The sequence below is a fragment of the Urocitellus parryii genome, chromosome 10 (assembly GCF_045843805.1).
Source record: "Urocitellus parryii isolate mUroPar1 chromosome 10, mUroPar1.hap1, whole genome shotgun sequence".
NCBI classification, from domain to species: Eukaryota; Metazoa; Chordata; class Mammalia; order Rodentia; family Sciuridae; genus Urocitellus; species Urocitellus parryii.
The window spans coordinates 408,890-423,057 of NC_135540.1; the positions used below are offsets into that span (position 1 = coordinate 408,890).

At 55.8% G+C, this 14,168-nt stretch overlaps 1 protein-coding gene across 1 annotated transcript in view; it reads left to right on the forward strand.

The window, feature by feature from the left end:
- Positions 1-2,858: 2,858 nt before the first annotated feature.
- Synpo2 (synaptopodin 2) overlaps positions 2,859-14,168 on the forward strand; it is a 148,499-nt gene continuing 137,189 nt past the window's right edge. The window contains exon 1 of the mRNA XM_077803517.1: positions 2,859-2,978. Within this exon, the coding sequence (XP_077659643.1) occupies positions 2,874-2,978 (105 nt within the window). The 5' untranslated portion in view covers positions 2,859-2,873. The remainder of the gene's footprint in view (positions 2,979-14,168) is intronic.

The window sequence follows — 14,168 nt, forward strand, 5'->3', positions numbered from 1 at the left end:
AAGGGAGAGTGCCGAGTGCAGGCAGTGGGGAAGGAGTGCCGACCCTGGACTTCAGGACAGGAGGGTCAGGACAGGCCTCCTGAGATGGGGATGTGGAACTGGAGGCTGGAAGGGTGGGCTTTAGCTGGCTGAGGAGTGCTGAGCAGATGGAGCAGCAGGCAAGTTAGAGAAGCTCCGTGTCTGAGTGATCACCAAGGTGGGGAGCAGGAGCAGGAGGCGGGGAGCACTGGGGGCCGAGGCAGAAGTCGTCTGTGTAAATGAGCTGTGGCTTTATTCTAGGAGCCCTGGAACAGGAAAAGTGGAACAGAAAATGTAGTTCAGAAATTGCTTCTGGCCATAGAGGGAAGCCGAGTGGAGGTAGAAGCAGATTGGAGCAGGGAGTGTTAGGAGGCTGATGCAGCTCAGCCAGACGGAAGTGACCCTGGCCTCTATCTGGAGGCTGGATGTGCAGGGCCTAGTGGGGCAGGAGCAGGGGATGAGCAGAGAGGGGCCCAAGGCCTGAAGGCTGGGCAGCCATCACCAGCAGGCACCTCAGGGCTGGGATGAGAGCTCAGTGGCAGAGGTCAAGTGAGACTGGCAAGTGGAGGCTCTCCACCCTTGGCACCAAAGCTTTAAAGAATGTGCTTTAACTAGGCAGAGTTTAAGTCCTGGCTGGATGCACGGGAGCCTGAGGATAAGTGCAGCACACACATCCAGGTCCTGGCAGGAGTGTCTCCAGCAGGCCTAGCAGATTGGATTCCCTGTTCTGCAGCGGAGGGTGCAGTCAGATCTGGGCTGCCACCCGCACACAGCTCTTGCAGCCCCGCACCGGACCCTTGCAGTTAGAGACGCTGGCGCTGAGCCACTTATCTTCTGCTCTGTTACATTATGCTGTCCCAGTTCCAGTGTCTCACAACAATTAAGTCAAGGGAGGAGGGGCTCAGGGGGACAGCAGTACTGGGCGGAATGTTAACTTCAACACATGGACTTTAGGTTTCCTAACAATTTCCAAGGGTTTTAGGAGTTCTGTGTGAGGAATCGGGATAGAGAGCAAAGACATATTTCTTCTTTCTTTTTCCTGCGGTGCTGGGGATGGAGCCCAGGGTTTGGGGCATGCTAGACAAGTGCTCCACCACTGAGCTGCACTCCAGCCCTGAGTCGTGGTATCTGTGATAAATCCATATCATAGAAACAGGTCTCACAGACAGCTGAATGCATTGGCCTGGGGTTAAGGAAATATGTCTGAGACCATAGGGGAGGGTTGAATTCTGTAGGGTGAATGGCAGAACCCACAGAAAGGGCATAAGTGGAAATGTGAGGACTGGTTCTACCCAAAGGCACACCAACACAGTGGCTGAGCAGAGCTGAGAACTTGCCCAGGAAGAGGAAGCAGAGATTAGGGTGGCTGGGGAGGCAGCAGGGCCAAGGCGTGCTAGGCCCTGGGCTGAGGCAGGAACCCTCCAGGGGCATGGTCAGCATGTCACCTGTGGGTCAGCTGTGGGGACAGGAGCCAAACTAGAGTGGGTAGCACAGCAAAGGGGACAGTGGTGGATACAATTGTGCAAGCTGCTATTGTCTTCTGCTCTCAGAGCTCAGGTCTGGGGCCCTACTGCAATGCCTTGTTAACTGTCGTGTGTGTGTGTGTGTGTGTGTGTGTGTGTGTGTGTGTGGTGCTGGGGTGAGACACAGGGCCTCCTGCCTACTAGGCGAGTGCTCTGCGGCGCTAAACCTCCAGCCCTCTTCTGTGTTTAAAAAAGTTAAAGTTAATTCCCCTTTCTGAGAGAATCCATCTGCGCATGAGCCATGGCCTGGCAACCTTTGCTGCTGACTTCTCCTCTTCCCGGTGCCTGGGTGCTGTGTGAAGCCCTGTGTGGGTGTCTGCATCTGTCTGCTTGGCTACTCTTTGGTCCCACCTGGAGGCATGGACTCTCCCAGGATCCTCCTCCTACCTGTGTTCTTATGTGGATGAGGGTTATGGAAAGGAAAACCATCATGGCCAAGTTAAAACTTTCCACTTGTATATTTCTGGTATCTCATGTTCCCATTTAAAACATGAGAATATTCTGGAACACATGTGAAATCCATGTCCATTTTGGACCACCCAGATTCAGAACATATAATGAGAAACTACAGAAACCATCTTGTAGGTAGGTGATGCAGCTGTTGACTCTCAGATTCAGTTTTAAGAAGGTCAGAGGAAGGAATAAAGAGCATTTAGATTTGAAATTCCCCAACCATGCAACAGAGTACTTATTAGGAGGTAGATGGGGGAGGCCTAGGGTTCCCTCTCTCTCCATCTCTCTTCTTCCCTCCCTTCCTCCATACATACTACAGGTCACAAAACGGGAGGTTTGTAGAAATGTTAATAATTGTTAATAATCCTCCTCTTAGGGGATTTACTCAGCAGACTGCATAAACGCAGTCGCCTGACCCACTTGAACTCTCTGTCCATTCCACTCTTCGCTAGTGAACCTCACATGCCTTTGGAGAAGCTGCTCCTCCAGGAGTCGTATTCTCCAAGCACATGTTTTAGGATGTCACTCGTGGCGCGGGATTAAAACTTCACGTGTTCTCTGCTATTTATAGAATTATTCGCCGCCAGGTTTTCAACTGTTCTTTCTTCTTCAGCGCCGGGATTCAGCCGCTCCGCGGAGGAATGCTGCTCTCCCTCCCCACCTCCCGACCCGGCGGCTGCAGCGCGCCCTCCCTCCGGGGGGCCGAGTCAGGAGCGTGACGCAGGAGCGGGCTCTTCCCGGACGCCCAGCCTCGCGGGCGCAGGACCCACCGGAGGCACCCAGCACCGCGCGGCTGCGCGCCCGGTCTGTCCCCTTGCACCCGCTGCGCGCGTCCGCCCACGGCCTTCCAGCGCACCACGCTGCCCAGCCAGAGGGAAAATGGGCACGGGGGACTTCATCTGCATCTCCATGACTGGAGGGGCGCCCTGGGGGTTCCGGCTGCAGGGCGGCAAGGAGCAGAAGCAGCCTCTACAAGTGGCTAAGGTAAGCGGGGAGCAGGGTTGTGCGCCGTGTCTGCCCCAGGGGCCAACCTGCTGGGTTCTGGCGGTGAACTGATGGAGAACGGGCTGGGTTTTAAGAAACTCTAGGGTCCAACTACCGCCTATCAGGTCATCAACTGGCAAGCCGCGGGAGGGAAGGGTCAGGTTAGGAGCTGGAGTAGAGACCCTGTACGCCCCCTCGGAGGACAGCCGAGCTCCGCGGGGCAGAGCCGCTTGGCGAGGATGCGCTGGGGACTCGCATCTAGTGCTGGGGGCAGCGTGCACGGAAAAGCCAATTTTGGCAATAATTTTTAAAGTATGATGAAATGTCATAAAATCTATTTAAAGAATCTCCTTTTAAGGATTTGACAAGTAAATGCAGAAAGCCAAGTGCTGTCTGCCCTGAAGTGTGCCCAGCTGGTTAAGGACAGCCATAAAATTCAGGGATCCCGCAGCTGCCAGGGCCCAGAGTGACTGCAGGCTGCAGGAGCTGTTCGCAGGGGCGCACCGCGGGGCTGGGGTCTGCTGCCTTCCACTGGCAGACAAAAAAACCTTGAACGGTACGACAGGGAACAAGTTTTACCTGATTTTCATACCGAATTATAGTATCATATCAAAGAGTTTGTGAGGCAGGAGGTGGATTTTGCTTTATGCTTATATTAAAAATGGATCCAGATGCTTCTGAAATATGTGGGTCACGGCCCGGTAGGCATTCTTTCACCTTGGCTTTTACTTTTAAAAAGCGGTGCCAGTGAGAAAAGGAGTTTCTTTGAAGTTTTCTGCTCTCAGGAATCCATCAGAAAATCCTTTCATAACGCGATGGTAGAATCCTGCCCCCTAGTGGAAGTTCAGGTCCTCAGGCCAGACAAGAAGCAGGACCGGGAAAAGCAGATTTTTAAAATCAGACTGGAAAGTTCATCAGAGATCAGTAATTCAAGCATTTCCAGGTGAGGAGAGAGCCTGAGGGGTTAAGTCACCCTTCTGGAGTGTCCAGTGGGACCTCAGAGGGCTCTGTGGCCCTCGAGGCTCTCCGGGAGCCAGGGCAGGCCAGTGCTGCAGGCAGGCAGGACTGTGCTGGGGGACCCCACCTTCCTGGGCATCCGTGAAGCAACACTCGGATGGAAAGGAAGAGCACGGGGGAAAGGACCTGCCAGGGAGGAGGGGCAGGGCCCTGGGACAAGAAGAAAAGAGCCTGTTAGAACTCGAGGGTCCCGGGCCACAGGGTTCCAAAATTCTGGTCACCACAAAGCACCTGTTACTGGTAGTCAGAGCACCAAAGTTTGTGGCAACATTGTGTGACAAACGTGAAGGTGTCATCCAGGCTGGGACCTGGGGCTGGAGCGTGTCACTGAGTCTAGAACAGTGGTGGGCTATCTGCTTCCCGCAGGGAGATGGGGCTGAACCCAGCGCTGATCTCCAGGGCAGCCCTGGTGAGTGGCCTGCCCTCCTGGAGCGGGAGTAAGGAGAGAGATGGAGACTTTGGGTAGAAAGGAGAGAGTTAAGGAGGAGCTGACCTGCAGGGTCCCGAAGGTCCTATACCCCAGGGCAAGTTGGGGTGGAATGTGAGGACAGAGAGGCTGAAAGCTGTCATGTCCAGTGGCTCTGAAGAGCTCAGCAGAGTGGCACCTCTTTCTCTGGGTGCTGGTTCAAGGGTCACACTGTCCTCTGTTGCTCAGGGAGCTCGTGTTCTAGAAAGCCTGGGAGCAGAGGTCGCCCGCTGTGCCTGCCTCTCCAGGACCACCTTCTTATTTAAAGTGCTGCACCCTCAGAGAGTGGACTAGTCAGGGTCTCCCAGGAGCTCAGCGCAGGAGGGTGTCCTGGGGCAGAGACCGGCTCCTTTGGGTGGAGCTGCCCCCACCTAGAGGTGGGACCTACAGGCTGGGTGCAGGATGGTTGCTGGCAAGCAAGATGCTTGTGTTTTGAGAAAAAAGATTAATTTGATAATTGAAAAAAATAAATTTTCCAAGAAGATAGCATTTCAGCCAGGGCTTGAACCATGACTTTAAAATGAGAATGCTATGAAATGTTTTGTTCCAAGATAAAACAAAATTTGGCTTGTTGTGAAACATTTGTGTTTAGATCTTTAATAATTTTGTATAGAAAAAAACCCAGCAGGCTGAAATAGCCCAGGAAAAACAAGGGTGATGTTAGTAAGTGGTCAGGAGCACAGTGACCTTGTGAATGCCACTGAGCACCTCCCAGTGGTGGCTGGTCACTTCTCAGAGATGTTCGGACATGGTCAGTACTTGCTGGTTGACCAAACTGCACACAAACCCACACTTTAAAGATCACTAACAGGAATATTAACAAAACTCCTCAGAGACAAAAAGCTCAGTGCTCTCAATTTCTGTTTTTTTTTTTTTAATAAACTGATTTTTTAAAAAGGCCAAATAATCAGTAACACATCTGGTGTTTGAAGGCTTGGGTGTCTGTGAATTTGCATTCTGTATGACACAGTGAACGCCTCACAGGCTAAAGCCACTTGGCCTGATCTGTCCCTAGAAGCAAGCTGTGCAGACGGACAGCCCCACTGTCGGAGCCAGAGGATGTCAGCAGACCCCTCTGCAGAGTTCCCTGGGGACCCCTTCACGGCTTCCCGGGACACACTCTTGGCAGATCCCTCTGGAAAGCTCCAGGTCAAGCCGTTGGAGCCGTTTTAGTTGGATAACACATCTTACAATTCAAAACAACTCACATTTTGAAAACAAGGAACAAAACATTGTTCAGAATATTTATCTTTCATGGTTAATACAGTTAGACATTTTTCTTTAAACCCTGTAAATCTCTGTCGTCCTGATTCCCATTGAATTTCAGTTCAAAGTTTCAAGCACGGATCACAATCGAGATCACAATCATCATCGCTCTCTTCCTGAGGCAGTGATGGATTCAGGGATTCTTACCTGTGGCTGTGGACCCTGGAAAGCTCTGAACAAAGCACATTTTGTAGGCTCAGTGCCGTCCAGGCTATGTGGTCCATGTCCCCTTGTGCCACATCCCTTGCGCCATCAGTGAGGTTTCTGGAATGGTTCAGAGAGAGCGATTCCAGACACAGCTACCTGTGGGAGGGGGGGGACGCCAACACGTGGAGGGCATCTGAGAATGACTGCTCCTCACAGCCAATGGAAAGTAGTGATGTCTAACATACAGGAGCTCATCGCTCCACCTTGGTCGGTTCACATACAGGAGCTCATCACTCCACCTTGGTCGGTTCACATAAAGGAGCTCATCACTCCCCCTTGGTCGGTTCACATAAAGGAGCTGATCACTCCACCTTGGTCGGTTCACATAAAGGAGCTGATCACTCCACCTTGGTCGGTTCACATAAAGGAGCTCATCACTCCACCTTGGTAGGTTCACATAAAGGAGCTGATCACTCCACCTTGGTCGGTTCACATAAAGGAGCTCATCACTCCACCTTGGTTGGTTCACATAAAGGAGCTGATCACTCCACCTTGGTCGGTTCACATAAAGGAGCTCATCACTCCACCTTGGTCAGTTCACATAAAGGAGCTCATCACTCCACCTTGGTCAGTTCACATAAAGGAGCTCATCACTCCACCTTGGTAGGTTCACATAAAGGAGCTGATCACTCCACCTTGGTCGGTTCACATAAAGGAGCTCATCACTCCACACTTGGTTGGTCTGGGTCCTCAACTAGAGATTCAGAGGCAGGTCTGCTCCAAGCCCACACACGAGGTGCGTCTCCCGGGCACACGGTGTGTCCACACCCTCGTCTGGACACTGTGTTTCAGTGTGCTCAGTCGTGGGGCCGCGGGTGGCATCAGATGCCCCTGCGCCTGCACTCTGCCTGGTGGGGACCTGGCACAGCGCTTGTGTCCAGCAAGTCCTGCCCAGTGCCCGGAGGGGTTCCAGTGCCTGTGAGTGACGTCTCCTGGAGTGCTCTGCAGAGCCTGAGCGTGTGTGTGAGAAGCTGCCTCTGCCCCAGAGCTGGGGAAGCTGCGGTGAGACAGGCCAGGCTCTCGCTACGGGGATCTGTCAAGATGACTGGATGCAACTTTTCTCCTTTTCTGTTGGAAATGTGCCCAAGAGGATAGAGATGGAGGTAGGCTAGGGTGGTCCCCCAAGGAAAGTTCATAAAACGCAAACATACCCCGGCCTCAATGTTTGTAATCACTTGGAAGATAATTAATTGGCCTGGGGTGTGCCCTGGGCCTCAGGGTTTGTAAACTCTTGGAGGTCATTCCCCTGTGTGACCCAGATTCCCAGCCCTGCTGCAGAGGGCAGCCAGCTGGGTCCACTCTGCGCTCACTGGGAGGCAGGCACACTGCCCTTTCCCAGCCAGAGAGGCCCAGAGCTGCCTGAGTCCCAGCCTCATGAGCAGGTCACATGGTGGTGGCCAGCCAGGTGAGCTGGGGCCTTCAGAGGAGCCCTGGAGGCTGGGCTGCAGGGAGGGAGGTCCTCTCATATCCACACCAGGGCGGGCTCCGGGCACACCCTGGGCCAGCGCTGGCAGCGAGGAGGAGCCTCCAGCAGGCCACCTGAGCCAGCAGCAGAGCCCTCAGCTGACCAAAGCTCAGCTCACACTCTGCCAACACAGGGAGGGGGTCTCCCATCTGCCTGAAACCCAGAGTCAGAGTCTCACTCATTCTACCTGGAAACAGGAGCATCGCAGGAGCCGGGGTGTTTCAGAGCTCCTCTGTGCCTCGTGGTGTGTGGCTGGCTGGGCACCTGGAGGAGGGCCAGCTGGTTCTGTTCCAAGTGTGAATCGGTCCATTTCTCCCCCCTGAAGCTCCCAGCATTGACAAAGACAGACCCCTTGAGAGTGCCGCGGGCAGACCCTGCACTGCTCCTGCCCTTGGTCATCAACTGTCCAGTCCAGTTGGAGCTTCTGTCTGATACCTGGCTCTGAGTTCCCTCTCCTGGCCCTGGGCTCTGGAGCTCACCATGGGAGAAGGGTGTGGGCTGCCCTCACCCGCCTCCCTCCAGCTCCCGCCAGGCTAGAGGATGGAGGAGGAGAGGAGGTGCCTTCACCCAGAGCTGAACAGGGGCATGTCCCTCTCGGCTGCTCTTGTCTTCTCTGCTCAATGCTGAGTGGCCCTTGAAGTTCTCTGTGGCTGGTGACCAAGTGCCAGGGCAGATGTGGCTTCTCCGAGGAGCCCTGGAGACCCCCTGGGGCAGGACCCTGGGTTGGAAGCTGGGCTCTCCTCACTCTGCTCTGCTCTGGAGCCTGGCGGCTGGCCCCTGCAGCTCCTGGCTGGGAGTCTGACCTCTGGGGAAGGGCGCTGGAAGCTGGCTCAGTCCTGCCACCTGCCTTGGCATCTCTCATGCAGAGGAGATGCAGAGACCCTCCCCTGTGCCGGGTGGCAGGCTGGGGTCCTGGTGACAGGCCCTCACATTCAACCAGATAACGTGTGAAACAACTTAACTTTGTGAGTTCACGTGTTTGGCTAGAAGTACCTCCATGTGTGCGTCTCGAGATTTTCCAAATTTGCTATTGTTACCTCTTTTGATACCAGCAGGACTGACCAGGGTTTATTACTGTCAGATTATAGATGCAAAAAAGCTGATCCTGAAAAAAATAAATTACTTGCAAATGAATTATGTCACCTAGTCCAAAGTCCAGTAGAACATCCCCTTCTGGAGAGGCACCCGGCCACTCTCGGGCGTGAGCCTCTGTCAGGAGAACCGACTGCTGCTCAGGGTGGCTGAGAATCGCACGGCTTTAGCGTGGGGTCTGTGCCACACCGAAACTCACCAGATCCAGAGCGCCCTTCGCCACGTGGGGGCTTGGCGACTTCCTCCCTGTGGGACTGAGGGAAGGGGTTTCAGGCACAGCGTGCAACAGGAGAAACCTGGAGTGAACTCTGTGTATGATACACCTGGAAGAACGGCGTGTCACGGTGGAGCCAGACCCGCCAGGGCTTTGCAGGAGGTGGCGTTCTGATTGGTCTGAACAACCCTGAAGGGAGACCACCTCAGAGGTTGAAGCTCATCTGAGGAGCACCCTCTGCCCTCTGCTCATCGGCCACCCTCTCCTCCGTGTTTTTTAACCTTTATTTATTTATTCATTTTTATGTGGTGCTGAGGGTGGAACCCAGTGCCTCCCTCGTGCCAGGCGAGTGCCCTTTCCCCTCAGTTGTAGAGGTAGGCTTCCCAGTCCCTGCCACCCCTGGGGGCAGACGTCCAGGCGCAGTCCTGCCTGGCATGGGAGTCCAGCGTGTTCCCCTGAGAGGCCTGGTAGCAGTGGTGGAGGGTTCTGAGTGGAACACCGCATGTCCATTTCCTGCCCGCTGGCCTTGTCTTCCCTGGCACCTGGCTGGACAGTCATCTGCCGCATTTGGAAGTGGTGTGGGTGTCGGGCTGAGGACGCGGGAGCCTCCTGGGTCAGGCTGTGGGGGGCCCATGGGGCTGGCCCGGGCAGCTGCGTCCTTCATCCCCTTCACCAAGTGCCCCTGGCAGGGGTCTCACCTTGGGGGACGCTGATGGCTTCTGTCCTGGGAGTCGGTAGTAACCACAGAGGGGTCATTTCCCCAAACATCTGGTGGTCCTCAACAGAACCTCCCGGAGACGATTTCTTTGAAGAAACTTGTGTGGGGTGTTTACTGGATGCCAAATGCTCCCTGTGCCAGTTTTACTATGACTCTCCTGGTGCTGGGGATGGAACCCGGGCCTGGTGCAGGCTGGGGAAGTGCTGCTACTGAGCCACACCCAGCCCTGGAGTCACCTTCTGGTTCCCCCACTTCAGATCCCCCTCAGGAGCACGCCAGAGTGGTGGCCTCTGCGGCCGGGGTGGCCGGGCAGCCCTGAGCCTTCCACCTGTGCTGAGTCCCCTGTGGGCCTGTGCAGGTGAGCAGCCAGTTAGGGGAAGGGCCGCCCGAGTGCACCTGGTTGAGAGGTGTCTGTAGAGAAACCTGTTCTGACACGGAGTCACATCGCAGACTCAAGGTCATGTCAGGTTATTTTACTGGGAGTTTATTTTTAAGATAAACAATTTAGGAAATAAAATAGGAACAGATTACAAATCTTCAGATCCTGATTTAAGAATTTTCTACTTACCAAATTCCCACGCGGTCTTTTGTTAATCCATCTATTTTAAGCTGACAGGTTAAGTTGTGTGTATTTATCGCTCACAACATGGTGTCTTGAAAAATAACGGGGAGTGGTTACAACAGCTGTCCACAGGTGTGGCACCCAGTCCTTGTTTTGAGATCTAACCACACACAGCAGTGTCCACAGTCAGCTGCTGTATGGTGACCTCCTGTCTTAGGGATCCACCCCGCTGTGATCTTGCCCCTCCCTCCTGTGTCTCCAAGCCCTCCACAGCCCTCCTGGTGACCACCGCCAACTCCCCATGCCGTCAGTGCCTTCAGCCCTGGTGACCACCGCCAACTCCCCATGCTGTCAGTGCCTTCAGCCCTGGTGACCACCCCATCTCCCCATGCTGTCAATGCCTTCAGCCCTGGTGACCACCCCGCCAACTCCCCATGCCGTCAGTGCCTTCAGCCCTGGTGACCCCACCGCCTGTCTCCTCATGCCGTCAGTGCCTTCAGCCCTGGTGACCACCCCGCCTCCCCATGCCGTCAGTGCCTTCAGCCCTGGTGACCACCCCACCTCCCCATGCCGTCAGTGCCTTCAGCCCTGGTGACCACCCCACCTCCCCATGCTGTCAGTGCCTTTAGCCCTGGTGACCACCCCACCTCCCCATGCCGTCAGTGCCTTCAGCCCTGGTGACCACCCCGCCAACTCCCCATGCCGTCAGTGCCTTCAGCCCTGGTGACCACCCCATCTCCCCATGCCGTCAGTGCCTTCAGCCCTGGTGACCACCCCGCCAACTCCCCATGCCGTCAGTGCCTTCAGCCCTGGTGACCACCCCATCTCCCCATGCCGTCAGTGCCTTCAGCCCTGGTGACCACCCCGCCTCCCCATGCCGTCAGTGCCTTCAGCCCTGGTGACCACCCCATCTCCCCATGCCGTCAGTGCCTTCAGCCCTGGTGACCACCCCGCCTCCCCATGCCGTCAGTGCCTTCAGCCCTGGTGACCACCCCAACTCCCCATGCCGTCAGTGCCTTCAGCCCTGGTGACCACCCCATCTCCCCATGCCGTCAGTGCCTTCAGCCCTGGTGACCACCCCATCTCCCCATGCCGTCAGTGCCTTCAGCCCTGGTGACCACCCGGCCAACTCCCCATGCCATCAGTGCCTTCAGCCCTGGTGACCACCCCATCTCCCCATGCCGTCAGTGCCTTCAGCCCTGGTGACCACCCCATCTCCCCATGCCGTCAGTGCCTTCAGCCCTGGTGACCACCCCATCTCCCCATGCCGTCAGTGCCTTCAGCCCTGGTGACCACCCGGCCAACTCCCCATGCCGTCAGTGCCTTCAGCCCTGGTGACCACCCCATCTCCCCATGCCGTCAGTGCCTTCAGCCCTGGTGACCACCCCATCTCCCCATGCCGTCAGTGCCTTCAGCCCTGGTGACCACCCCATCTCCCTATGCCGTCAGTGCCTTCAGCCCTGGTGACCACCCCGCCAACTCCCCATGCCGTCAGTGCCTTCAGCCCTGGTGACCACCCCGCCAACTCCCCATGCCGTCAGTGCCTTCAGCCCTGGTGACCACCCCACCTCCCCATGCCGTCAGTGCCTTCAGCCCTGGTGACCACCCCATCTCCCCATGCCGTCAGTGCCTTCAGCCCTGGTGACCACCCCGCCAACTCCCCATGCCGTCAGTGCCTTCAGCCCTGGTGACCACCCCATCTCCCCATGCCGTCAGTGCCTTCAGCCCTGGTGACCACCCCATCTCCCCATGCCGTCAGTGCCTTCAGCCCTGGTGACCACCCGGCCAACTCCCCATGCCGTCAGTGCCTTCAGCCCTGGTGACCACCCCATCTCCCCATGCCGTCAGTGCCTTCAGCCCTGGTGACCACCCGGCCAACTCCCCATGCCGTCAGTGCCTTCAGCCCTGGTGACCACCCCATCTCCCCATGCTGTCAGTGCCTTCAGCCCTGGTGACCACCCCGCCTCCCCATGCCGTCAGTGCCTTCAGCCCTGGTGACCACCCCATCTCCCCATGCCGTCAGTGCCTTCAGCCCTGGTGACCACCCCGCCTCCCCATGCCGTCAGTGCCTTCAGCCCTGGTGACCACCCCATCTCCCCATGCCGTCAGTGCCTTCAGCCCTGGTGACCACCGCCAACTCCCCATGCCGTCAGTGCCTTCAGCCCTGGTGACCACCCCATCTCCCCATGCCGTCAGTGCCTTCAGCCCTGGTGACCACCGCCAACTCCCCATGCCGTCAGTGCCTTCAGTCCTGGTGACCACCCTGCCTCCCCATGCCGTCAGTGCCTTCAGCCCTGGTGACCACCCCATCTCCCCATGCTGTCAGTGCCTTCAGCCCTGGTGACCACCCCATCTCCCCATGCCGTCAGTGCCTTCAGCCCTGGTGACCACCCCGCCAACTCCCCATGCCGTCAGTGCCTTCAGCCCTGGTGACCACCCCATCTCCCCATGCCGTCAGTGCCTTCAGCCCTGGTGACCACCCCATCTCCCCATGCCGTCAGTGCCTTCAGCCCTGGTGACCACCCCGCCAACTCCCCATGCCGTCAGTGCCTTCAGCCCTGGTGACCACCCCGCCAACTCCCCATGCCGTCAGTGCCTTCAGCCCTGGTGACCACCCCTGTGCCTTTAGGTGGCATGTGTGAGTGGGGCCATGTGGTGTTACCTGATTTCGCGTGACACAGTGCTTCCCAAGCTGTGCAAGCCATCCCCAGGAGCTTCCTCTGTGCAGCTTGAGGATGCGCCCTTGTGCAGGCCTCCTTTTCTCCACCCTCCCGTCCTGCGAGGACACCTGGCTGGGCCCTCCACTGCCGCGAGAACACGGCTCAGGGGCTCCGGTTTGGGCGTTCCGCAGTTGCTGGGCCATGGCCCTCTGACTCCTGAGCCGTCCAGGTGCCTGCAGGCTACTCTCTGGGCCAAGCTGACTGTTTTCCCTCCTGCCCACAGTGGCCAGGGCCCCTCTGCCCTAGCCCCCGCCCTGATCACCTGTGGATAACAGCATTTGAGCAGGAGACAGTGGCCTCGCTGTGTTGGCCTGAGTCTCCCTGAGGCCCGCCATGTCCATTGTTCTTCTCACGTACCTGTTGGCCATCGTGAGTCTTCTCTGGAGAAATGTCTGTTGTGTCTTTGGCCCACGCGTCAGTTGAGTTATCTGTTTTCTTGGTGTTGTTTGAATTTCTCATACGAGGTGCAGTTTGCGGAAACGGTCCCGGATCTGCAGATTGTCTCTTCCCGCTGCTGGTTGTTTGGTTGCTGGGGGAAACCAGTAGCTCAACGCGGGCCCTTGCTGCCGTGCTTCTGGTACATCGTATCCAGACAGCTGACGCCAGGCCACCCGGTGTGCTCTCCATTTCCTCTAGTGGTCACTTGGTTCCAGGTCTTCATTCAATCTCTGATCCATTGAGCTGATCTCCACTGGTCAGAGGCCAGGTCTGCTTTGGTCCTTCTGCTTGGAGGTACAGGATCACCCTGGCACGCGCACTGACCAGACGGTCCTCCAGTGTGGGTCGTGAGCTAGGGGAATGTCTACTTTTCCATCTCTGCTTTTAGATGAGTCTTTTCTCTCTCTTCTTAGTTAAGCTAAAGATTCTCAATTTGTTTGTCCTTTCACAAAACCAGCTCTTTTACATTTTTCTCATTTCTGTTTCAATATTTTGCTCTGATATTTGCTATTTCCTCCCTCTACTGACCTTGGGCCGAGTTCCTGAGGGGCAAAGGCTGGGATGTGCGGGTCCCTCCTGGCGGCTCTTCTGTTCTACAGGCCTGCATATCTGGTCTCAGCGCTATTTTAAGCTTGTATTGTGTTTTGAGGTCAGGAAGTGTGACACCTCTTCCTTTTTTCCTTTGGCTCAAGGTGTCTATTTGGTTTTCTTGTGGTTTCATACAAATTTTCAATAGATATTTCTGGTTCTGTGAAGAATACCATTGATACTCTGATAGGAATGACTTCGTGTGTTTGGACATTTTAAGAATACCGATTCTCTCACGCGGGAACATGGGATGTCTTTTGTGTCCTTTTTAGTTTCTTTCTTGGTGAGCTTTGATAGCTTGACTATGGGGTCTTCAGGGAGCCTTATGCAGATCAAACCTGAAGGTGTTTCTTTCTACCCCTGGATATATTTATATCTTTCTCCAGACTTGGAAAGTTTCCTTCTATTATTTCTTTAATTTTTTTTATACTACTTTT